This window comes from Camarhynchus parvulus, chromosome 17 (assembly GCF_901933205.1).
Source record: "Camarhynchus parvulus chromosome 17, STF_HiC, whole genome shotgun sequence".
NCBI classification, from domain to species: domain Eukaryota; kingdom Metazoa; phylum Chordata; class Aves; order Passeriformes; family Thraupidae; genus Camarhynchus; species Camarhynchus parvulus.
This window is the reverse complement of record NC_044587.1, coordinates 4,545,934-4,571,505: the sequence shown is the minus strand read 5'-3', so window position 1 is coordinate 4,571,505 and position 25,572 is coordinate 4,545,934. Positions and strand designations below refer to the sequence as shown.

The following is a 25,572-nucleotide window of genomic DNA, read 5'->3' as shown; positions in this document are numbered from 1 at the left end:
CATATCAGCTGGTCCCACCTTTTGATGTATCCTCATTTAAGGGGTGCACTGTTATCATGGGCATGGGGACAAACTTCCAGTGTAAGTGAGAAGATGTTTGCAAACTGAGATTTTCTCTTTAAACCTGCAGGTTTGGTGGTACCAGTAACAACACGGCGTCCTTTGGCACCTTGGCAAACCAGAACACGCCCACCTTTGGCTCCCTGTCCCAACAGGGCACAGGCTTTGGCACACAAAGCAGTGGATTCTCAGCTTTTGGGACAGGTGGAGGAGGTAGGAGAGGCTACAATCACCCTAACAGCCCCCATGTCTCTGGTTTTCCCTGGAAATTGGGTGGGAATTCTCAAAAATCTGTCTGGTGCTGTAGGGAAGGCATCGTGTCCAGGAGAATGGAGGTTCAGGGTGGGGTACAGCACCTTCTCAGCCTTCAGCTCCTAATTCCATCCCTGATCTGCTGGGTGCAATGGCAGCACATCACTACTGCTCTGCACACCTCATCTGATTATTGCTTTTCACCCCTTTTTCTGGAGCTGCTCTTTCTCCTCAAAGGAAAATACAGAGAATTAAGGAATATTTCTTCAGTACCCACTTGGGTATCTGTGCTGTAAGTGCTTAGTGTTAGAGGAATATGCACTGAAAAATTGAGCTGGAACACCAACAGCCAAATGTTTTTGTGCTGCAGTTCAGTGAAGCCACAGTGATTTAGGCAGGGCTCAGAGCAGAGCCCGTGCAGGGCCACGTTCCCTGGTGGCTGCCTGACACCAGGGGCCTGCATTAAGCACAAACCTCAAAAAAGCGGCTGAGGGAGAGAGGAGCAAACCAGGCACATTGTCTGCAGGGCTGCTAATGAATGACCTGGCTGATGAGCAGTGAAAGCCAAGCTCTCTTAGGAGGCAGGCAAGTCACTTCTCTTGTAGATGGAGATTTGACTTTCATTGTTTGCCCATCGCTTTTTTCCCTGGCCTAAGGCAGGAAAGAAATATTTTTCAATCTGTGTGTGGGAGGGGACATTTACTACAAATCCTAAGCATTCATTTTCCCTTTTACCAACTATTTTTCTATCTTGCTTTTCTTTCAGGGTTTGGTTTTGGATCACCTAACACGTAAGTACCATTTTGTGTCTTAACTCTTCCTTAAAAATAGGAATTGAATCAGAATAATGAGTGGAGTGGTTTACAGGAGCAAACTCTGAAAATAGCATTTAAATACTAGCTCTGATTTCCATTTTGGTGATGCTGCAGAGGCCAAAGTCCAGGCTCTGCATGTGAGCTTTCCAGAGAGGTTTACCTGTCTCTTAAGAGAAAATTTTCACTTGGATCATGTTCCTTCTCCACCTCTCAGGGACATGATGTGTGTGCTTGAGCTGTGTGTGTGAATCAGGAGTCTGCTCCATTTATCAGATTGAAACAAGGAATGAAATAAATTGGAACTTTGGTGGCTGAAGTGAGATGATGATTTACAGTTAAAGGTTAACTCTGTCATCTGCTCTGCCTCTGCCTGGATGGATCCCTTCCAGCAAGTTTCTTAAACTTTGTTTCCCTGTCAGATAGAGAGAGCATGGATCTCTGCAGATGGCAGGCTCTAGAATAAGCACAATTATATCTAGTCAGTGTGTGTTGCTGCAGGCTCAGGTAAAAGAGGCTGGAAATACTTGTGTGTGCTCCTAAAAAGCTCCTGGTACTAGGGAGACTGGAGGTTTGATTGAGAGATCTGCTGAATTAATGCTGCCTGAGGGAGGCTCTAGCACTCACTGCTGTGGTTTTCTTTTTATCTTGCTCCACAGATCTTCCTCTGGATTTAGTGGATGGAGAAGCTAGGGACATCCTGAACTCTTCCTGTAGCTCCTGCATTCATGAGTCACCCACATGATTGAAACCCAACCAGCTTTTCTTCTAAATACGAGTTCTCAGACTTTTTTTTTTTTTTAAGAAAAAGATTTCGCTTATTTTTATGCAATACTTGCTCTCGCTCTATATTAAACTATTTTATCTGGCTTGATGTTTTCTGTGGTGGAAGGGTTTATTATCTCCCTGCATCAGGAGGAGATGGATGTGTGCTGAGCTCAGCTTTTTCTTGTCCATCCCTTGCCTGCACAGGGCAGTAGCTCCAGTTGGTTCCTGACATAAACCAGCACATTTTTCATTAATAGAATGCCTGATTATCCCAGGCTCTGAAGAAGGGGCTGAGGTTTGCCCTGCTAATTTTAAGTCTAGGATGGGGCACATGCTTATCTCAGTGAAGTGCTGAAACTGAGTCATGTGTGAGCCAGAGGCTTAGTGGAGAAATAGGAAATTATCTAGGAAGAAGCTGGCAGCGTGCAGAGCACGTTCCCATGGCAGTAACATTCAGCAAAGAGGTGGGAAGTAAAAGCTCTCCTATTTTTACCTTTCTGTAAATCTTACAGAACTCAAAAATTGGAACTCAGGTTCTGGGGAAAACTTCTGGCCCTGGAAGCAGACACATGACCTCCATCTAGAGCCATTAGTGATTTTGCTTTTTTTGGCTTTGATTGTTGGATTCTACTGTTGGATACATTTTTTTTCTAACAGAGGTGAGATTGTGCTTTTTTTCCTGTAGATTTTGGCTTTAGTCAATTTCATTTGTGAAATTCTCATGTGTTTATACTTGAACATACTAAACAATTTTTTTAAAGAATGCCCCCAAGTCTTCTGGCCTAACACTTTTTCTATTTGATGCATCTGACCTTCATGAAACCTCCAAATGATGCTCTGTGGATAGCATGTTTGAAATAGCAGCTCCTGTGTTAGCAGATTGGATGGGGTTTTCTCCTTGGTCCTATTAGGATGTTTTGGGGAGTTCTGCATTTTCTGTTTTCAGCAGAAACATTCTAATGTTTCTTTTTCTCCTTTTCTATCACATGATACGATGACAGGTGACATTTTCTGGTTTGGTGGACATGTGATCATTTTTGGGAATTGTAAATAATTGGTAACTTCTTGTTTTCATATCCATTATAAACTACTTATATTTTTCAACAGTTCCTGAAGAAATTGTTCTTTTTTTTCAAATCAGCCTAAAAATGTTTTCCTAATTCCTGTCCTTGCTGAGCCAGGTGTCCTTCCTGTCTCTGCACCTGGGAACTATGTTAGGCAAGTTTCCTTTAAAAATGAAGATATGTGGGCAATTTTATTAGCTGTGGAGAGGTTTTGCAAGGCCATGGGCTCCAAGGCTTTTCTATATGCCCTGGATTTCACACCCTGGTGTGCCATGGGTCATGTTAGAGGCAGCACTTTGGGGATTTGGTGGAACCTCACTGTCCCTTTGGGGGAAGAGGGAGAGTTCTGGTGATCCAGGGACCACAGCACTGGGACAGAGAGAATACTCCCAAACTGGCTGGTGTGGAGGTGAAGAAAAGCTGGAGATGGATTGAAGCATGCCCTTCCCAGTGTGTTCTCCTTGACAAGACAACATTTCTTAAGGCCTAGAGGTGACACTGCTGTTGTGCTTTCTTTCCTCTTTATAAATAGCAGCTGGCCCAAACCATTGACCTTAAATTCTTTGCATTAATCTCCCCTCTCTGTGGCATGTGACACCTCCTCAGAGGCCATATCAGCTGTGCTCCCCCAGATAGCTCAGAAGCCTCTTGCTATGGAGAACATTGGCTTGGTAAGAATGTGGTGTTGGCAGGCTGAGCCTTTTAAAGTTTCTCTTTTGGAATGAAGGGAGCAGTTGGGGGTGTCCCTGCTCTGCTGCTTGGTACCTGTTTAACTCCTGTGCCTTTAGAACTATCCCAGAGCCTGACTGAACATACATTTTCTTGCAATTGTTCCCAAATTCTGGCTGAAACAGCCCAGCCCCCTGAACTATCTGCCCTTGAGAAGCAGGTGCTGCTCCCTGTTTCCATAGCAGCTGCTGGAGGAGCTGAGCAGCTCAGGCTGATCGTGACCAAGAGCCCACAGGAATATGCACAAAACCCAGCAGAGTCTGCTCTGGAAAATCTGCATTTTCATTAGATGACTCAAGGAGTTGGTGAGTGTGTGTGGCAGTGGCTTGGTGGCTGCCAGAGGCTGTCACAGCTGTGTCACCTGTGCTGAGTGGCCTCTGGTCATGAGGCCTGTGCCCAGTGCTCTGTGGGTGGGCATCCACCAAGGGGTAAAGCTGCCAATGCAGAAAACCCCAGGCTTGGTAGTCCTGGGGAAAGAATTAAAGGTTTGGAGTCTAACTCAGTAGTTTGTCCATTCTGGTTAATCCTTGGATAGCCAGCAGCCCTCACTCCACTGTTCTGGAGGAGCTTTGCCTTCTGTGCCTCTTTTTTTTCCAGTATGAGCAAAAATCTTCCAAGGCTTTATCAAAAGCAAGATCTTAATTATGTCTAATGAAAGCACACACTTATTTTCCCCTCCCCTGAGACCTCAGGGCAGTGGGAAGCCAAGTGCTGGAAGGGCTCTGCTGTGACAGAGCACAGGGCTGGTGTCACTGGTGGGTAGAGGAACCTCAGGCACAAAAAGGATCTCCCCAAACCCATGGGGAGACCAAAACAGGGATTTCTGCTTCCTTGAAGGCTAAAAGAGAAAAAAAGATAAAAGCTTTTTTTTCTGGAAAAATAAGGCCAAACCATAGCTTTGTCACAGAGGTAGAAAAATTAATTACTTAAATCTCATATTTGAAAGGCTTTGAGGTTTAATGCTTGATATTTCAAAATGTGGTCTTGGCCATATCCCTCTGTCTGGTTGTGTCTCCTGGGAAGGAGAGGACATCATTCCCTTGGCCTTTCTGTGCCACAGTGGGGAGGTGACCAGAGGACAAATGCCAGCGGCATCCTGCTGTTGTTGAGCTGGGAGGGGATGGCAGGGCTGGAGTCCATCCTGTGCTGCTGGCTCACATGCCTTGGCCTGCCTGTCCCCCACAGCCACCCTCCTGCCTGGGGCACAGCTGATGTGGCCCTGACCAAAATCCTGGCAGTGGGAGGAACCTGACCATGGGCAGGAAGGGCTGCTCAGCCCCTACAGGGGATGTTCAGGCCTGGGGTGAGTCTCACAGAGGTGATGGAGGTTGGGAAGATGCTGCAGAACATTCCCTTGCTGCAGATGCTGGGAGCAGGGGGTGAGGCTGGGGAAGGGTGCAGGCAGGTGGTGGCACCACCTCTGCTGCCAGCCCTGTGCCCAGGAATCAGGCACTGGTCTCTGCCAGCATTCTGGAGCAGAGCTCCCTTCTCCCCTCAGCTGTGTATGTGCCCAGGATCAGAGGCTGAAATGACATTTTATTTATCCCTTCTTAGTTTTCATGTGTCCCTCGTGCATTGCTTCCAGCATTGCTTACAAGGAAAAATAATCCTGCATGAGGCTTTGGCATGAGTGAGCCTGGGAGTGCCAGGGAAAGTTTTGTTCCTAGATAAATGTCGTGTGGAGCCCCAGGGGCTGGGAAGAGGCAGCTGTGGCTCACAGGGATGAGCAGCCCTGGGTCAGCAGTGAGTCCATCCCTGTCCCCCCTCACAGCCACGAGGCTCTGGGCTCTTGCAGCCATGGAGAACAGGCACTCAGTGCTTTGGTTTAATTGGCATGGGGGTGTTTGGTCAAAGGTTGGACTCCGTGACCTGGGAGGTCCTTTCCAGCCTTTGTGCCTCCATGACTCTTCCTCTCCCAGGAATGAGCTTGGATGTGTCAACACATCTTCCAGCTCTGCACACCCACACGTGCCCGTGGGCTCAGCTCCCCAGGGGCTCTGTGGTCACTCTCAGCATATTCCTCACCTCACCCCATCCCCATCTCCCTTCCTGCAGCTCCCAGTAGGTCACAGAGCTCCTCCTCTGCCAGTGTGTGTCTGTCCCCTGCTGCAGAGCCAGGATTTCTCCTGCCTGCCCTTATCTCATGCAGGCTCTGTGCTGCCAGGGCCTGTTTGGGACTCCTGTGTTCCCTGACAGGAGATAAGCTCCAGTGCTGGGGCTCCACTGCTCTGCTCTGGCCTGGGCTGCAGTTCTGCCTCCTCACAGCCCCATCCCAGCAGGGACAGAAGCAGAGCCCCCCTGCACCAGTGCTGCAGTCACTGCACTCAGGGCTCCTCACTGAACCTCTCTGCAGGTGCGGGGGTGAAAGGGAAATGTGGGACAACCCCAAAATCATGAATCGTTGTTAGTCAGAGCTGAGTCTCCAGTGTTGCTCTCCTGGATTTGGGGTAACCCCGAAGTTATGAATTGTGGTTGAGTCAGACCTGGCTCTCCAGTGCTGCTCTCTCATGTTTGGGTTCTTCACAGAATCATGGAATGGTCTGGGGGGAAGGGACCTTAAAGTCCATCTCATTCCACACCCTCCCACACCTCCCAGTATCCCAGATTGCTCCAAGCCCTGTCCAACCTGGCTTTGGACACTTCCAGGGATGGGGCACCCTGTGCCAGGGCCTCACCACCCTCACAGGGAAATCCTTTTTTCCAAGACTCTGCAACCAAAAGCTTTGTGGGGAGCAATTTACAAAAGTTACTGAAGGTAGCCCTGAGAATCTCAGTGCAGGTTGTTTTGGGAGCTGTTACAATTATGTGTCAATTCATGGCACTGTATTTTTATTTTATTTTTCATAGGTGTTTCAAGGTTCTTCAGGGCATTGCTGAAAATGTTTTGCTTTAAAACTTGAAAACATGAACGAATGAAAAGAGTATTTGCAGCTGCTGCACATTAACAGCTTAAGGAGATGTGAGAGAAGAAATAGGGAACAAAACCTGATTTGCATCAGCAGAGGAAAGTCCCTGCAGAGTTTCAAGAAGGAACTGTGGAGGTCAGAGGGTTTCTTCAAATGAAGGAACCGTTGCCTCAGTCTGCTTAAAACTGAGGTTAGAAAATCACAAAACCAAGGGACAGAACTTGTAAAAAGGCAAAGTTTGAGATGTGCTGCAGTCAAGGATTGGTGTTAGCTGCAGCACCAGAGCAGAGCTCCAGCATCGCCCGGGCTGTGCTGGGCTCAGCAGCTCATGACCTTCCCTGTGCCCTCCTCATCCCCCACAGGGGCTTTTCCAGTCTCCCTGTGCAGGGAGACGTGTCCAGGAGCTGTTGGCTTTTCCAGGATCTCACCAAAGCAGCTGTGAGTTGGCTGTGTCCCCTCCCCACCCCTCCCTCCCTCCCTCCAAAACTGGGACATCTAAATTTAACCTGCTATCAACAGATGAGGCTGGAGTGTTTCCACTGTGGCAAGGAATCCCACTCAGAATCTGTCCTCTCCCCTGCTCCAGCTCCATCCCTGCACATTCCTTCTCTCGAGCTGGGAGTTTCCTTCCTCCTCCTCCCCACCTGCACTTGTTTGTGTCACTGCCACAGCACTGATACCACAGCAGCTCTTTGCTCTGGTGCTTTTTGGAGAAGCTTGGATGCTGCTTTCCCAGCTGGATCAGAGACCAGCAAAACTTCTCAAAGACCAAAACAATGTGAAAAGGAGAAACCTGTGTCTTGCTTGGGCAGAGCCAGTGGGATGGATGGGAGCCTGCAGTGGGGTCAGGCTGTGGCAGGAGGAGCTGGAGCATGGAGGTGGAAGATACCAGTGGGTTTAAGAGATCAGCAGTGGAGCTGTGCTGGCTGCTTGGCCAGGCACTCCCTGCTCTCCAAAACTCAGCACTTTCCTTTACTGGAAAGCAAACAAAACCTGAACGTGAACATTTTCGGGGGCAGGCAGAGAATAACGGAATGAGTACAGGTGGTGTTTGAAAACCAATCATGGACTGCAGCATCTTTCACCCTCTCCCCTGCCCAGGGCTCTGCGCTGCTGCCTCTCTCCAGATGTGGTATTTTCAGTGAACATCTGGCCGGGGTTTTGCTAAATGAGCCAGCGGTGTCAGGAAACCGAAGCGTGCGGAAGTTCAGCCGCTGCCTGCGCCGACCAGCCCGGCCCCGGCTGCCCCCAATGCACAGCAGGCTGGTGATGAAAAATGCAGATTGTTGGCTGGTGTTTCTCACCAGAAACCTCCTGGCTCTGTCTGCTGCAGCCCAAGAGCTGACACGAGAGAGAACTGGTGGTAATAGGGTATTTATCGCTGCCTCTAAACGTGAGCGCAGAGCTATTTGTTTAAAAAACAGCCACCGCCCAAACGACTCCAGGCAGACACGTTTGAAAATTTCACTTTATTTCTCTGTTATAAAAGCAGGGTTTTGTATTTTACATCTCTGTAAGTGTCCAGACTCGGTACATCTTGGTTTTGTTTTCACAGTATCTCTGCAAGACCAAGGACGATTCTTATTGCTGCGCCGGGAGCCAGGGCAGGAGGGCCGGCGGTGCCTCGCCTTCCCCCCGGGCTGGACCCAGCCTGGCGCCGGCTCGACAGGTCCCTACCCCTCCCCAAGGCTGCTGAGGGTCTGTGCTGACTCCCCGAGGGGCTGCCCCTCTCCTCCCACGCTCATCTCGGTGTCAAGGGTAGGGAAGGAGAACCACGAGGTCCGCAACCTACTTGGTGCCTTGGTCACCAAGCAGCCCCTGGGGGCAGGTGAGGGTCTGGGCCAGGGCTGCTGCCCACCCTGGACCACGACAGGGCTGTGACAGGATGGCCAGGCTGCACTCTGAGCCCCTGTGGGGGTTTGGGTCTATAAAGAGCTGAGAGCATCACGGATGGGAAGGGTGAGGCACAGACACGCTCACGTTCACCCGTGTTTGCCGTGTCGGTGCCTCAGCACCTTCCCAGTGTATCCTTTGTGTATTCCTGGTTCTGCCAAAAGCTGCCAGAGAAGAAGCTTGATTCACTTCTGCTCATTTGCTGCTCTGCCCTGGGTCCCCAGACATTTAAGTCCCCACTGGAACCCTGTCAATCAATCCCTGTTCTAACCACCAGCCTTAGCAACAGCGGTGTCTCAGAGCCCCTGTTACTTCCAGCCATCCTTCCTGTTACAGACAATCTGTCCCCATCAGTTTTGTAATGAAGCAGCATTGGAAAAACATCACTTTTAATCACGATGCATGAAATCTCCAAAGAGGCAGCATCACTCTCTCTGCCGTGTCTGGGGATGCAGATGGAGGTGAGGGGGCACATTTCGACCTAGGCACGGGATAAAGGCATTCTTTGGGAAGGGAGAAGTCCATGCAAAGCCGACCCCAGAGTGAAATCTGAATTTTGTATTTACTGCTCAGCTGGGTCTGTTCAGTGCAACAGGACAAATTAGCCAGGAGGTTACTATCAAATTGCATGGATGTATCCAGTCCACCAGGTAGAGGGAATAGGAGGAACCAGACTTGCTTAATGCACTGGGAGACTAAGTCCAACACAAAGCTAAGTGGAAAAGGACATAGGTGTTCCCTGAATGTGGTTTTTGGTGACTGAGAAGAAATCTTTCCTTGGAATTTCTTTGTGCAGCTAATTAAGACAACTGGGTCCAATTCCTTTGACCCAGGCTGACATCAGTGAGAACTCAAAGTACTCAGCACCTGGAGACAAAGTGAATACCAGACACAAATCCCCCTTCTGCTCCCACCCATGGGACTCAGCAGCAGCCAAGATGCATGAGAGCATCATCAGCTATTCACCCACAGCTCACAGTTTGTCCTCTTCTGCATGTATTGCCTCGGAGAAAATACAGACAAGTCCCAAAGGGCTGTGCCAGTGGAGCTATAGTTGGATCTGAATCCAGGTAAGAAAACAGAGTTTAATACAGAGAGTGACTGTGCAAGTCCAAGTCTCCCTAGCTTCATCCTTTATAGTCCCAAAGCCGAGACTGAGGCACCCTTTGGCTTGTGGATTTGGGTTTGATCCAGTCCACTCGTTTCCAAGCTGGACTTCCCACCTCGGAGCTCTGCCTGTGGAAAGGAGCAGCTCCGTGGCTGAGCATCTCTGAAAGCCGGTGCATGAGGAGGGTGGGCTCCCCTGCGGGCAGGGGAATGGCTGCAGAGCCCCAGGATCCTTGTTTGCTGGTTTGAGGCTGTCTTGGTGGGGGACACAACTTCTGGCTGTGCATTCCCCAGACAGGAGTTGGTGTTGAACCTGTTGCCAAAGGAGGTGGTGTGGCTGTGAAGTGAGGAAGAATAATTTCTTGCTGGTAACGTCCTGTGTGGAAGATGGGGGTAGGAATAGCAGCTAATTGGTGCCTCTCCATGGGGAGAGCATTTTGAGCAGCGTGTGTGGGGTTGTGAGACCTGTTCAGACCAGCTCAGCAGGGCCAGGCTTGTACCTGGCATGCAGAACTCTCCTTAGTCCCAGCTCTTGAGGCAAGTTGTTAATAGGAAGAAGAAATATTTTCTGGGGGAAGGAGCTGCAGAGGGAATTGATCTGCCTGAGGCCATGTGCTGGAGCAGGGCAGATCCTCCACTCCCCATCCTGTGCCCTGGCCTCCAGATGCCACCTCTACCACAGAACTTCCTCTGCCTTCAAACCCCTCCCTCCCATTCAAAAGGCTCTTCTGCCTCATCCTCCTCTGCAGAGGAGCATCTGGTTATCTCAGCAGCCATCTGGTCCTTATTAAAAGCTACAGGTTTCACCTCCTCCTCCTCCAAATGCTCCTTCCTCGCTGAGGATCCACACCCAGGGCTCAGGTGCTGCCCTGCCTGCACCTTCTCATGCGTTACCCTTTGCTACAGTGGATGTTTGTGCCGTGACAGGCAGGGACAGTGTCATGGCCCTGCCTGTACCTCGTTCCTGACAGTCAGGTAGGTCATGAGGTCATTGGGAAGAAAATGATCTGTGAATCCCAATGTGATTTGTTACCACAGAAGGAAGAGTTTTCCTCAGCTGTTGCTGTGTTTGCTGGGAGTGGGTCCCTGTTATTTTCAGACGCAGCTGCTCCTGAACTACAGAGCTTGCTGAGTGGGTAAGATCTGCCCTCTCTGACACCTGTGTGACTTCAGAAGGATCCTTTGGACACCCCACTCCTTGTACAGCCCCGTCATTGGGATTTCACAGCAAACGGGGCCACAGAGCTTCACCCAACAGCAGCAGGCACACCAGCCCTTGGCTCTTATCCATGAGAAGGTGAGGCTGTGGGCTAGCTGGGAAAACATCTGTGTGTCCTAAAGACAAATGTCCCAGTGGGACATCCCCCCTTTGACTGGTGGTGACTCCCAGGGCCACAATTCCAGCTGTGAGGTGATTCCCTGTTGAACTGCTAACGGGAGGCTGAGACCACCACGGGTGAGCAGCACGAGGAGCTTCCAAGGCCTCCTGCCAAGCAGGGAGAGGTGGCCTGGGAGCTCCCCCTCGAGAGCCATCCGACAGCAGGGTTGTTATTTGCATTGCTTTGAAACTGAGATTGTTTCCGTGCTTCCTTGTTCCAGGTTTTAAAAAGAGGAGGATTTTCTTGCTTCTTCCAATTTCATGCCCTTTTTATCCATCAGCCCATGCCACACTGACAATCTATTCCTTGTTACAAAACTTTTTCTCCAGAATTCTGTAGAAAGGACATTCTGCCTGGTGGTGTTTTTTGTTGTTTTTTTTGTTTTCAAACATAGCTTTAAGGCAAAAGTTTGGCAATGCAAAGCAAAGTCTACATAAGGCCGCATGACTTGGATTTGCAACTCAGAACCTTACAGCTTAAAAAAAAATACCTTATCTTAAATAGTCAACTTTTTGCTCCAGGAACTTGTTTCATTCTCAACCAAAAAGGAAAAAAAAATTCTTAAAATCCCAAATAAATTGTTCTTATTGTTCTGGGCAGTTCTGGACAAGCTAATGAGACTGAAGTTCAAACGGGAACTAAAGTAGGGAAGAAAAAAAAAGCTATAGGGTAGACATCAGTGTTAGTTTCTTCCCTTAGGAATCCAGTGATGAGACAGACCCAGTCCAAGGTCTCCTCTTTAGCTTTAGCACAGTGAAATCCGTCCCAATGGGAGAAGGTAGAATGGTTGCATTTGTTGAATGAATAAAAAGTGCATTTAGATTTTGCTCAGATTATAGGTGTGTATCCTAATACCTAAGTGATTGTTTTGCTTCGGGTTTATTTTCTCCCTCTCAGTGCCAGGACGCCAGGCGTGCATTATCGATGTTTTGGGGGTATCACCACGAGTGGTGGTCCATCCTTTGGCCTCCACATGAGTACCTGAGCATCATTGGCATTGGGTTTGACAAGGGCACTGGGTGGTATTGGCTCATTCTTGCTGAGGACCTGGGGCTGCTCTTGGGCAGAGGGCTCCTGCAGCTTGGCACGCTGCCCCAGGGGCCTGCTGGGGTTCACCTCGATGCCCAGCCTCATGCGCCATTTGATAGTCTGCAAGGTCACCATCTCGTTGGTGGCCGTGTTGGTTGCCACCAGCCAGGTGGTGAAGCTCTGATCCCGGTGGATGCTGGTGAGCTTGGCCACGTTGCTGTCGCTGACGGGCACGGCCCACGTCACGCTGGGGTAGAAGTTGTCGTTCATGCTGATGTTGAACTTGGACTCCTTCTTGGTGGGACCCACGATGGTGCAGGTTTCTGTGGTGTTCCCATACCAGGGATAGTTCACTCCATCTGAGTCACTGATGGCCTGGATTTTACCGTCCAGTAGATCTGGAAGCTCCCAGCTTGACCTGCCATAATCAATAGCAAATCATGGATAATGAATTAATTAATTAGTTTAGAAACATGCTGGATTTTAGAAAGGAGAGGGAAGAGCTGTGGATGCATTCCCTCTCCAGTTTTTACCGGAATTTGTGCCCTTTGTGCCATCCTGCTCAAAGAGCTCATCCCTGCCATTAAAAGCATCCTTCTCGTCAGGCCTGTTCATCCCCTAAATTTCTCTCTGGATGAGCCACTGTCCCTCCCCGCTGTCTGCCTGGCTCTGGAAGTGTAACCCATCCTCCTGCAGCCCTTGGAAGGACCCAGCTCGAGGGCTGCACTCCAGGCTCTGGGCTGGGGATGGTGTTACAGTAATCAGAGAGCCCCAGGTGGAGCTGCTTGTAAAACTGCCCGCGCCGCTCGCCTGCGAGAGGGACAGAAAGGTCAGTGCTGGCAGCAGGAATGTGAGTGAAAACACTCCCCTGTCACCTTGTACTGCTTGATGCACAACTTGGAGTGGGTTTTTTCATTAGCTTCCAATTTAATTTTCAATATTAGATTTGCCAATAGAGGCAAACTGCTGTAAATGTCTCAGAAGAAGGGCTGGATGTTTGCTCTGAGACGGCACAACCACAGATTGCTTGCTCAGTGCACAGCAGCTGTTTTAAGGACAGTCTTTTAAAAACCAGGCTGGCAGAGGTGCCTCTGATGTACCTTCTCCCTCCTGGTCATGAATCAGCACTCCTCACCACCCAGGGATGGTGTCTCAGCAATGAAGGTGGCAGAAGGGACTGGGTGGCAGCAGCAGGGACTGGTGGCAGCAGCAGTGATGTTCCCACCTGACCCTGCCATAGCACTGGCTGTGCTCCAGTCCCCCAAACCTTGTGGCTCCCTGCTGCAGGCTGGGACATGGGAAATGATTTATCTTGGAGAGACACAGAGGGGACGCCCTGAGGCTCGTCAGGGTCAGGGTGACTGTCCAAGCCTTTCATAAGTCTGGTGCTGCAGCTTAAAATAGCCCCTTGATTGCAGAGGAGGCTGTGGCTGGGGGTACTGGTCGGCCTGGCTGGCTCTTACACAGCTCTGGGATGAGCTGCTCTGGCCAGGGAGATGCGACTGTCTCATAAGGCTGTTTTGACTGTTAATTAGTTAATGACCGTGAAGTGCCTCCATGTTTGCACCCGCTGGATCGTTCAGCACTTAGCTGTGGCTGGCTCTGGCTAGAGGATACCACGGGGGATTTAAAGGTCTCATTTATCTTTTTTTTTCATGCAAGCAGGGGGTCCTGGCAAACACCTCCCCACGGGGGATGAAGTGTGAGACAGGAGGTGGGGTGCCCCGGGGGCTGCAGGAGCAGGGGCTGCAGGGATGCTGTGAGCCGCAGGAGCAGGGGTTATGCAAGCACAACATCTCCCTGCTCAGATTTACAGGCTGCTGTCAGCTACGGCACCGCAGCTGCAGCAATCCCTTCCTCCCGAGCTCATCGCCAGCAGGCAGAGGGAGTCCTTTCCCTGGAAGAAAATTTTTACTGAAGGCAGCCAAAAGGAGATCCCTGAGCAGTCCTGCCAGGACCCTTGTGCACTGCAGAGATGTTTATATGCTCTGCTCTGCAAACCGGAGTCATCCTGGCTCACCACCCCTCGCGCCCTTCAGGCAGAGCTGGGCAGGGGAAGGCTCAGGGCAGGCTCAGGGATGGCTCAGGCAGGCTCAGGGATGGCTCAGGGATGGCTCAAGGAAGGCTCAGGGGATGCTGAGTGACCCAGCCCATGCTGATGCATGAGTGGAGGTCCTGCTCTGCAGCCCCCACCCCTCCCTGCTGCACAGCCCAGCTCCGAAACCCCATCTGGGGGCTCTCCTCTCCCTTTCAGCTGCTGGTTTAGGATTACTTTCCATTCAGACAGTGGCTGGTAGTCAGCCTGGCTGTCACCCAGGGCTGAGATGTGGCAGAGGTTGGCTCTGAGGTGACAGCGTGGTGCAGCCACAGCATCTCTGCAGGTACCGAGGTGCCAAACCAGGAGCTGAGACGCCACAGAGGGTGAGAACCCTCCTGGGCTGCTCCAGCCTGCTCAGATCAGAGCTGCTGGCTGAATGGTAGCAGAACTGGCAGAGTATGCTCAGTAAATGCAGGTCCTCTAAGATCTGCTTGTCCCCATCTTCATTCCCAGTGCCCCAGGTCAGGATGGAATTGCAGGAGCTTCTGGCGATTTAAACAAGAGCACGAGGGTGGAGCTGTCAGGGCCTGAGCAGGATGGTGCCTGCAGAGCCTGCAGCATCCCAGGACAAAGCTGAGTGTGGCTGGGCTCAGGGTGGCCCAGGAGGACACCCAGCTTGAGGAAAGGCGTGGGCAGGAATGGGGAAGGAGACACCAGCCTGTGTTTCTTCAGAGAGCACGCTGTGCCTAATTCTAGCCAGTGTGGTTAACCCCAGGGTTTCAAAACCATCATGCTTCATCTGCTCTGCCTGGAACAAGCAGAAAAACGAGGCCTCATGATGATCCCATGACTGGAGCAGAGCAGAGGCTGCATGGTGGCTGCTGCTGGTGATTGTCCCTCTCCTGATGCTCCAGCAAAGCCTCTGGGCCAGCCAGGCTGGCAGCCTCTGCCTGCAGAGCGTGTCCATGCTAAACAATATGCCAACAACTAGATGATTTTGGAAAGAATGCTGTGGAATGATCTCTGGCTGCATCAGCATCTTTCTCTGGTAGTGTCGAGCCAAGGAGAGACCAGAAAGTGCCCAGTAAACACTTTGCTGACAATAGCAGGAAGGAGGCATGAAAAGAAACCAAGCTATCTGATTTCGTGGGTTCACTGATCAGCTCCAAGATCAGTAGGTTCTGCCTCACAACACTGACAGGCCTGTTTCTGCCTCTTCTGAAACCTTCAGAGCCAGTGTGGGCACCACCAGAGCCTGGAGCTGCCAAGAAACCTCTCCTAAATGTCTTCTTGCTACCAGAAGGAACTTTGAGCTATTTCTTGTGGTACAAGCAGAGCCCTGCTGCTGACAGCCAAGCAGCTTTGTGTAGGTTTTAGCTTCCCAGTTCTCATTCAGACACTTTTTTCCTCTTCTGTCACACAGAACGAATCCCCCAGCTCTTCCTGAGCTCCCAGATGTCTGTCCCACAGCACCCAGCAGGGCAGTGACAGCAAAGCCAGCCCTGGGCATCCAGCAGTGGGGAACATCCAGGTAACCTTTCCAGACAGGCACCAGGCACTACTGCAACCTCAGCTCTAATTGCCTAAAGCCAGCTCCTAATTAGTCACAGGCCAGATGGACTTGCACAACCTTCTGCTTTCCAACACCTTCCTCTCCAAGCTCCCTAAATAAGAGCAGCCCCTCTGGGACACAGCCCCTGCCTGGTGCAGGGACCAGGGCCATGTGTGGGTGTAGTGAAACTCTGTCTCAGGCATTTCACATCCCTGCTCCTGCCTCCCTCCACCACTGGCCTGCACTGGGGACCCACTGAGAGAAAGAAAACCTGATAGCCAGAGCTGCTTAATTTTAAATTCTCCTTTACAGTGCCTCTCTCACCTTTTCCAGCATGTCAGGCAAGTCAAGGCAGGGTTAGAGTGAAGAACAGGAAGGAAATTTAAGATGTTGCTCCCCAGCTGACAGAGCTGTGCTGCTGTGGTCCCTCTTCCTCCCACCCGCCAGCTGCGTGTTCCTGCCTCATCTCCTGAACCAGCAGCAGTGTTTGGGGCTGGGTCAGGGAGTAGAACTGACACAAAACTGGCATTAGGAAAAAGGGAACAATTCCTGCTGGTTTAGGGGAGCAGACTCAAATGCAACTGGACAACCCATGGAACTGGCTAAGGTGGGTGCTACAGCACAAGTGAGATCCTGGGGCCACTGCAGGGCAGCAAAGCCTTGTCCTCTGAATCCCTGGAGGAGAAAATTCCCACAGTGAACTGACCTCCCTCCACTTTCTTTGGAAAAGATGCCCTTGTGGTTTTTTTGATTGTGTCCTCCCTCCTGGGGACTGGGGGTTTATTCTCTTGACAATCTGAGTTCATTATGTCCCTGCTGCAGGGCATGGAAGATTTAATCTCACCGGGGAGAGATGCCTGGGAAGATGAGGTGATGATGTAAGGATGCAAGTGCCCCATCAGGTCTTCCAGGGGGAGAAACATCCACAGGAAAACTTCTCCTGATTCCTGGCTGATCAAATTCCAACTCCAATTTATTTATCTCTCTCTTTTGCATATCTCCATCTGCACAGCTTCTTGCACATCTCCATGGAGATGAAGGAGGCTGGATAATGCCATTCCAGCACGGCCCAGAGCTGGCACAGGTTCCTCCAGGTGCAGAAACCAGCACCCACCCCAGCAGATGCCAGCAGGGACCTGGTCCAGCTGCTGCTGCTCAGGCCACAGCTCTGGCCTGATCCTGCTGCCTCCCTCTGCACAGCAGATCCTTCCCTAAGGACAAGGGTAAAATCCTCACATGTAAAGTAATGCCAGCACTTATGTGTTAGCTGAGCTCTAACTCTGTCCCTTTAAATTTAAAAATGCTGCATTTAGCCCCCAAATTGTCAGTGCCACTTTAAACGTGCGTGTCTAAATTATCCCCTCTGTACTCCCATCCCTATAGCAGCATTATGCACAGCTCCATCTGCTCCAGTATTTCTCAGCTGTTTCCATCCTCAATGTAATGGCCAGCTTATGCACAGCTAACAACTTCCCAGCAGAGAAGTGAAAAATTAATCCAAAGCCTGCTGTAAGTGTTGGTGCTTCGGCTGGATGAGTGATTTTTGATTATTTGGGGGTTTTTGTTTGCCAGTCACCACATGGGGTTAAAAACATGGAGGTGGCAGTGGCCTCTCCCTGCCATGGAAAGTTGGGACTCTGCTGGCATCAATCGATGCAGCTCTGTGGAGGTCAGAGGGATTACATCGAGTTACACCAGCTGAAGCCTTGGCCCATCCTCTCTCTCAGCTTTGTGTCCTGTCTCTCTCTCCTCTCTGTAATGGTCTTCCAAGCCCACGTTTCAATGGCATTGAAGAGGCCTTTCCTCCTAAATGCCTTTATTTATAGCCTTCAGATGGCAATGAGTCTATAGAAAGAGAGTGCAGGAACAGACCAATTCCTGCTTGTGTTTGGGTAACTTTTTTTTTTTTTTTAAATCAGTTAAATGTCAGTGAACCTCCTAGGGAAAAATCTTTGTTTCCATGATTTTCTAGCTAAAAGCTCTCATACATAGCTGCAGTGTTCAATTCTACCAGTTTACAGCAGCACCTACTACTCCTTCTTTTGTTTTTTCCTTTTCTTTTTTGTCCCAAAACATTCCAGCAAGGGCAGGCTGTACCAAATCCTCATTTTAAACACAGGGAAACTCAGGTGCAGGGAAATAAAAGGCCACACTGAGGTTTGCAGCCCAGAGCAGGACTGGCAGCACCACTCTGTGCCCAGTCCCCTCTATTTCAGTGCATCTGAGCTGTATTTATATAAAGTGGACTTTTCTATTTTTCCTTTGCAGCTGGTGGCTAAAGACAGGATTCCTAAATGAGCCTGAGAATTACACATGCAAATCTAAAGGCCTGCAATTGGGAACATCTGAGCAACAAATTGTCCTTGCTAAAGATGCTGTTAGAGCCAAGAAAGCCTACAGATTTCAGGCCTGCTGTAAATACTTTTAAAATCACGATCAGCCTGCACTGCTGCTGTTTGCCAGGTACCTGTTTGCATCTCAGGAAACTTTCTGCTTGAGCAGAGAGGGGACATGGGGACAGGAGGGGGGGCAGCTTGTCACCTGGGGCTGCTCCTCCTTCCCTCGGGTCCGTGAGAGGGAAGGGAAGGGAAGGGAAGGGAAGGGAAGGGAAGGGAAGGGAAGGGAAGGGAAGGGAAGGGAAGGGAAGGGAAGGGAAGGGAAGGGAAGGGAAGGGAAGGGAAGGGAAGGGAAGGGAAGGGAAGGGAAGGGAAGGGAAGGGAAGGGAAGGGGGGCCAGGCTGTGCGTGCAGATGTTCAGGCTGTCAGGAAGGTGCTGCATTCACTCATTCCTGCTCTCCAGCCCACCTCCCCCAGCACTCCTCATTCAGGGATTTTTTAAGCTGCCCAGAAGAACCCTCAGGGGCTGAGCCAGCATCTCCCTGGCTCGGGGCACTCGGCATGAGCAGGAAGAGGATTCTCAGACCTGACCTTCCCGTCCTTCCTCCCTCAGCCCCAGAGACTGGGCAGCATCAGCAGCTCCAGCCACTGACCCATCTGCCAGCACGGTCAGGTTCTGTCCCCATGGCTGGACAGACACATTTCTGCTGCACCAGGAGGCTGCACCTGTGCTGCCCAGCACCGTGAGTTGCAGAATTGCTGTTCTGTGCAGGCATTTGGGGATCAGGTGCTGGGGCTGACTGAGCTGTGGGCCAAAGCCTGCAACGTTTGGCGAACAAGCTGGGGAGAGATGACTTCTCTTGGCAGGGAGGTGACATTCTGATTTGACTCATTCCTGTCTCACTATGACTGTCTGACCAGTAGCACGGGGATTCTTGGTGTGCAAGCAGCCCCTGGATTCCTCCCACCTCTCATATACACCCATATATTCCCATTCACATTAGCCACGGAGGAAGGTAACGTGAAATCCGCACCCTGCTCCAAGGTGATGCAGACGGTTTAATTACCAAGGGGTTAAATCCAGCTTGTGCTTTCCCGTGGGCTGCCTGCTGCTGTGGGCAAAGCAAGCAGGATTCCTCCTGTGACGTTCAATGTGCTCCCAGAGCTGGTGGGCTATGAGCTCTCAGCCACAGCTCACTGCAGCAGCAGCAGCAGCAGCAGCGCAGCAGCAGCAGCAGCAGCAGCAGCAGCAGCAGCAGAGCACTCCAGGGACGGCTCCGTGCCACAAGTGTCAGCCCTGGGCTCTCCCTGGGGCTCCTCAATGGGCACTTTTGGCATGGGGAGGGATGCAGGCAAGAGGAGCTGGAGGTCAGGAGAGCCACTCGTGTCCAACACCCATCAAAGCAGGGGTGCCTGGTGTGGCAGGGCTGCTCCCGGCGTTTCAGGATCTCCTGTGCAGCCCAAGAGCTTTTGTGGAAGAGCTTTGCTTTTGGGTTCCCACCAGAACAAGTGGGGTTTGGTTGGGGCTTGGGCAAATTCCCACTCGAGGAGAAGAACACCCACACTTTGAAAGGGAAGGCACAAGCTCTCCTGTATTTTAAACACATGCCAAAGTCCTGTTAAGTTTCGGAGGGGCTGGGTTTTTAAATACGGATTATAATTTTTGGCCTAATCCACTATTTCCCAAGCAGGCCGCGGTCCTGCCTCTCCCTCTTCCCGCCACACGCGCCCTCCCCTCGGGAATACTCACATCCCCTGGTCCCCGTAGTGATTGTAGAACTCCATGTGGCTGCAAGCCTGGATCCAGCCCACGATCCAGGTCTCCTTCTTGGGGAGAGGGGGCACCAACACCTGGGCAGAGGCTCGGAAGTGAGGGGTGCGGTAGCGCAGCACCACGCTGGAGGACTCGTCAATGCTGGTGGGAATGGGATCAATGGAGGCTTTCACCTCAACCACTGAAATGCTCTCCCGGAAAACTTTGGATTTGCAGCTAATACTCTGAATACAGCCCATGGCATACCCCGAGTACAGTCTGACGCAGCTCCTAGGGTACTCCAGCAATCCTGGGGAATATTAGGCATTGAAATTGTCTGGTGCTAGATCAATTACAGATCTTCTTGGTTTGTAATTTCAAAACTGATATCCATAGGATAGAAAATTCATCACGTAAAGCCTTAATTCGAATATCTGTCTTACAAGTACTGCTTCTATTTTTGAGGTTAGCTGCGCTTCAGAAGCAAAAGGGCCTTTAAAATTTTTTTCCCCTTTTAATGACCCATTAAATCTCTTGCTCAAACAGTCTTTGGGTTAAAAAAAAGTCTCTTGAGTTCAATAAATAAAGGTGGTGTTCTTGGCTGATATATTTAGTCCTTCCTTTGCTCAGATGCAGTCTGTCATTCACCATCAAACATAGGACTAGCCGGTATTTCCCTTTATTCTTTGGATGAAAAGCAGAATGTTGATAGACACATCTATATAAATAATGAAATAGTTTTTAGCCCCAGCTTGTCACAACCGGTGTGGATTTCCACTTCCTGACTTGCAGTTGTTCATAACTTCCTTTCGCACAAAATTACAATAATAACAGAAAGAAACGACGGCTGGAAAATGCAAAAAGTCGCCAAATCTCCGATTCTGGAGGCTCCTCCGCCAGCGATGTCTGCGCTTTGGGGATTAATTTTTTTTTTTTTTCCTCTTCCCCTTAGAAATAGCCGGACGCGGAGGGCAACGAGCGCGGTGCCGGTGGGGCCGGCGGCTCCGGGAGCGCAGCGGGGCAGGCGGCGATGGAGCCTCCCCCGCGCCCGCCGGGGCCGCGCCGCTCCGCGCCCGCTCAGCGCCGCGGCACCGCCGCCCGTGACATCCCCCGCCACGCTCCGGCCCGGGGGGCGCCGGCCCCGCCGCTCCCCTTCCTCCTCCTCCTCCTTCTCCTCCTCGGCGAGCGGCTCTCCGCAGGGGTGTCCGACCTTCCTCCTCCTCCTCCTCCTCCTCCTCCTCCTGCTGCTGCTGCCGCTGCTGCCGCCGCTCCGGGGCGAGCCGGCTCAGCCGGCGGGGCTCATGGGCGGGCGGCGGGGCTGCCCCGCACACGCGTGGGCCCCGCAGGGCGTCACAGCATCCCGGGGAGCCGCGGCGAGCCCCGGCCGCGCCGCCGAGCCCCGGCTCCTGCGCTGCGGGGGCGAGCAGCGGCGCGGGGCGGGGGGGAGGCTCCTTCTTCTTCTTCTTCTTCTTCTTCTTCTTCTTCTCTCGCTGGGTTTTTTTTCCCTTCGCCTCTTTGCTGGCTGCCCGGGGAGGTGAGCGGAGCAGGATCGGTGCCTCCGCCTCCCGGCTGCCGCAGGCTTCCTCTCCCGCAATACATTCGTGCACCCGGGGCTCAGCCTCGCCGGGGGCGCGGGGGGGCGAGGAGGGGCTCCCGCTCCGCTCGCCGCAGCATCAGAAAGGCAACGGGGTCAAACTTTGCGGCAACTCGCTCGCAGCCGCTCGCTGCCCCCGGGCGTGCCCCGCCGGCTGCCCGGGCAGGGAGCGCCGCATGCCCGAGGCTCCCGCGGCCCCGGCGGCGGCACCGGCTGCGGGTCCGGGCCCCCCCCGCCGCCCTGTCCTCCCTCCTTCGCCCAGTCCCATCCCTCCCCCTGTATTTCGCTTTTAAACTGCAGCTGTTGAAGCTAAACCTCCTTTGCAAAAAAACAGCATTTCCTCCCACATGTCCGTGAATTGTGGGTAATGTAGTTTTTTTTAATTTATTTTAGAAACGCCTTCCCCCCTTTATTATTATTATTATTATTATTATTATTATTATTATCTTTTAATTTCACTGCAATGTCCTGTTTCCTAGGTTTTCAGATTAAGATCTTCCTCTCCCGGCTGGCTCGATTTGGTGTCAGCCAAAGGGCACCAGAGGGGATGGTCTGCCTATTTGCAGAACCTGTAGCCCTGGGCTGGATGGGCTGTGATTCCAGCAAGGAATAATGTAAAGCTCTCCATAGCAGCAGTGGGACTCGGGAGCAGCTGGAACAGGGAGTGAGAAGCGTCTGAGGCAGCAGTGGCCTGTGGGAAAGTTGTAAACTTCTCTTACAGGCAGTTTTAAGGGTAATGTTGCCAGCTGGTCCTGCTGGCCATCAGCTGGCTGAGGATCTGAGCACCAGGGGAGGTGAAATTTTTGGCTTTTCAGCAATAGCTGATGGACATCAGGCATTGGGTGAGTGTGTCCTCTGTCACTTGTTTCTAAATAGGAAACCTGGGGAAATGAGAGGTAAAAATCTCTTTGCTGGTGCTGCTTGTGGTGCGGCACAGCAGTGCAGAGCTGCTGCAAATGTCTTTTAGTCCTTCTCACCCTGCACTCAGCAGGCTGGATTGGCCCTTAGCAGGTAGGAGAGACCTGGGCTACCAGGTGATCCTAACAAGCAAATGCCACAGGATGAGGGGAGGCAGATTTGCTCCTTTCCACCCACAGCAAATGGAAAAAACACAGCTCATTGTGATGTTTTTCCTCCTCAAAGCATTGAGAAGTATTTATTTTAAACTTCCCAGCTGCTGTGAAAGGCACAATTTAGTCACTAATCCTGTGACAGAGAGAATCACTAAGAACCTGCTCGAGTTACAAGGCACTTACTATCATGTAGTACCAGGAAGAATGAAATTAGCATCTTCCGAATGAAATATCCAGCAGCCTCCAGAAGGTGCTGAAATCCTTTGACATTTCCAAGACTCTTTCACACTTTTCAAACAAGCTTGTCACAGTTTCCCAGAGCATCCTGAGTCTGGTGAAACTGCATATTCTGCACCTCTAGTTCTACTGAAGCTTCAGCCAGGTCTTACTTCAACTTGGCTGTCTCTGGTCAACTAGGAAATTGCATTATCTCACTCTAATTAAATCAGCTCTTCAGCTGGAGTTTTTGTTGGGTTTTGGTCGTGCCTGTCTCCATCAGGCTGCTGTGAGTGATTAAGGCATTAGCACATCCCACCCAGCTTTTTTGTGTCCCTGGAAGAATCCCGCGCAGGGTTTGCTGGATGCACTTTGGGCAGAGGTTGGGATGCACCAACGCTGCCAGTGAAGGGCAGAGAAGAGGGGATGGGGCTGTCACTGCTGTCCCAGCCACATTCCAGCGCGGTTTGCCCGGCCATGCTGGCCACTGGAATTGTGGAATTGTGCCGGGAATTGTGGCCGGCAGCCCTGCAGGCAGGGTGGGCAGGGCAGCACAGCCGGGCTGAGCGGGGGGACACACGGAGCCTGCCGGATCTGTTTGTCTGTCTGTCTGTCTGGGCGTTCTCCAGGTGCTGGATGACCCCTGTGGATCATGTGTCAGGACTGGAATAGCCCCGCCGAGCAGCGAGCCTGTCTGCAGGGATATTTATAAACCCCGGGTTAGTTTTATGGGATGGGGCTTGTCATGGCCTCAGTGGGATCAGGGATTTTTCCCTCCCGAGCTCAGTTTCCCCAGCTGGGACTGTCAGTGACAGCCCACCCTGCTGCAGGAGAGACCAGACAGTTTTCCTTTCCCACTCCAGCACTGACAGGGCTTTTGCTGGCACTGCATCCATCCCACGCTGCCCTTCCTGCTCAGGACTGGGGCTGGAGCGCAAGGCTGGAGTCTCATGGGGAGGCTGAGGCACAGAAATTCCCTCCTATCAGTGTCAGCAGGAGAGACTGGCACCAGATTAAATTCACTCCCAGGGCTTTCAAGGTATTTTTTAACCCCTGACAGCTCCTGAGGAACGCGTTCATTTGTAGCTGAGCATCCCCAGCACAGCCTGGGTGGGGCTCTCCCTGTTTCTGCAGGGTCCTGGCCACCAGTGCCTTTATCCCTGTGCCCACTGATGTTTGCAGAGCCCCACATTTGCACAGAGTGGGAAAATCCAGGATGCCATGCCCTGGGGGGTGATGGCTACAGCCAAGTGGAAGCAGTGCTGAGGGTTCTCTGCCTGGCCCACGCCAGGTAGGCTGAGATTTTCCACGTGCTGGGCAGTGGGGTGAGGGCAGGCAGGTGGGCCTGGGGTGCTGAGTGCCCTGGTAGTGGCAGCACAGGCAGGGATCAGGCAGGAGCTGCTGGGTGTGGGTGATGTGGCAGCTCCTGTGTGATTTAAGGGCTGCCACAGCCCCACGTGGTACCTGAGGCAGGACAGGTTGGGTTTTATGAGGGTACCTGAGAAGGGAACAAGCTCTTCCTCCCACTGGGATCACAGAATCACATGGTTTGGGTTGGAAGGGACCTTTAAATGTCATTTAGTCCAACCCCCAGCCATTGGCAGGGTCACCTTCCACTCTCCCAGGCTGCTCCAAGCCCTGTCCAACCTTGTCCTTGAACACCTCCAGGGATGGGGCAGCCACAGCTTCTTTGGGAACCTGTGCCAGGGCCCTACCACCCTCATTGTACAAAATGCCTTCCCAATATCCCATCTAACCCTGCTCTCTGGCAGGGTGGAGCCAGTCCTGTCACTCCATTTCCAGCTCTCTGGAGCCCCTTTAGGCACTGGAAGGAGCTCCAAGGTCTCCCTGGGGCCTTCTCCAGGCTGAACACCCCCAGCTCTCCCAGCCTGGCTCCAGGGCAGAGTTGCCTCAGCCCCTGGAGCATCTCCAAGGCCTCCTGTGGACTCACTCCAACAGGTCCAGGTCCCTCCTGTGCTGGGGACCCAGAGCTGGATGCAGTGCTCCAGGTGGGGTCTCACCAGGGCAGAGCAGAGGGGCAGAATCAGCTCCCCTGACCAGGGATAAGTTCCAGGAGGGTATGAATCAGAAATAAATTGATGTACATTATTTTCCCTTGAAGGAGGAAAAATGAACAAAGCCCAGGACCTCAGACACTTGCTTGTCCAAGCACTGCTGCCACCTGGCTGGTCTGTCAGCCAGAAGGGCACAGCCTGGATGCACAGTTCACTGAGGGAATTTGGAGAGCTATGGATGAAAGTGTAAAGAAAATGTAAAATTTGCGTTATTATCTTTGGAAGCCTGAGAATCACCTTTCATTTAGTACTTAAACTCCCCACTGCAGTTTGGACAAGACCTTTAAAGACACCTGGGTGCCCAATTCCCAGGGTTACCTGTGCATCCACTGACCTCTGTAACCAGACAGTTGTGTAGACAAATGTCACTGGCACCAAGAGCCGTGGCTGTTCTGCTCCTCAATGTAATATCCATCTTCAATTCTCCACCCACGGGGGATTTCCAGCCTATTTGCATAGGAATAATCCTGTTTCAGGAGCCTGGGGGTGCTGTGGAGAGCCCATTGTGCAGGGGAGGTGCTGGCAGTGCAGGTGACCTGGCTCAGGGGGTGCTGCAGCTGGGCTGTCACCCTGCAGGCAGGAGGAATGACATGGGTGGTGTGTCCCAGGGGTGCTGGAGGCTCAGACCCACACAACTGCTGTTCCAGGATGATCCTTCAACCCATGAGCTGGAGCTGCAGGCTACCAGGGATGCAGGACGATCCTTCAGCCCATGAGCTGGAGCTGCAAGGATGCTCCCAGGGATGCAGGATGATCCTTCAGCCCATGAGCTGGAGCTGCAGGGATGCTCCCAGGGATGCAGGATGTCTCAGGGGGGTCGGCGGGGAGGGGCGAGGTGACAGTGATGGAGCACAGCGTGCGTGGCAGGAGGGACAGCAGGTGTTCCCTGCCCTCCCTGGGGCCTGGCAGAGCCTCCCTCCCCTCCGTGTTGCTGGG

General features: G+C 52.0%; 2 protein-coding genes across 4 annotated transcripts in view; one reads left to right on the top strand and one right to left on the bottom strand.

Moving 5' to 3' along the window:
- The window catches only part of NUP214 (nucleoporin 214), a 38,524-nt gene extending 36,526 nt beyond the window's left edge, over positions 1 to 1,998 (top strand). For all 3 annotated transcript variants that reach the window (XM_030961401.1, XM_030961400.1, XM_030961399.1), the window contains exons 34-36: positions 131 to 273; positions 1,079 to 1,103; positions 1,784 to 1,998. In XM_030961401.1, the coding sequence (XP_030817261.1) occupies positions 131 to 273; positions 1,079 to 1,103; positions 1,784 to 1,817 (202 nt within the window). In that variant the 3' untranslated portion in view covers positions 1,818 to 1,998. The remainder of the gene's footprint in view (positions 1 to 130; positions 274 to 1,078; positions 1,104 to 1,783) is intronic.
- A 6,087-nt stretch (positions 1,999 to 8,085) lies between these two features.
- On the bottom strand, positions 8,086 to 20,610 carry FAM78A (family with sequence similarity 78 member A). Its single transcript, XM_030961385.1, has 2 exons — positions 19,676 to 20,610; positions 8,086 to 12,417 (listed from the first exon to the last, which is right to left on the bottom strand). The coding sequence occupies exons 1-2, from the start codon at positions 19,936 to 19,938 to the stop codon at positions 11,889 to 11,891; spliced, it is 792 nt and encodes a 263-aa protein (XP_030817245.1). The 5' UTR covers positions 19,939 to 20,610; the 3' UTR covers positions 8,086 to 11,888.
- Between the last annotated feature and the right edge of the window lie 4,962 nt (positions 20,611 to 25,572).

Coding starts and splice junctions, on each gene's coding strand:
- FAM78A (XM_030961385.1), bottom strand. CDS start 19,938: ATGGGCTGTATTCAGAGTATTAGCTGCAAATCCAAAGTTTTCCGGGAG. Junction 12,418..19,675: donor CACTACGGGGACCAGGGGAT/GTGAGTATTCCC, acceptor TGATTATGGCAG/GTCAAGCTGGGAGCTTCCAG.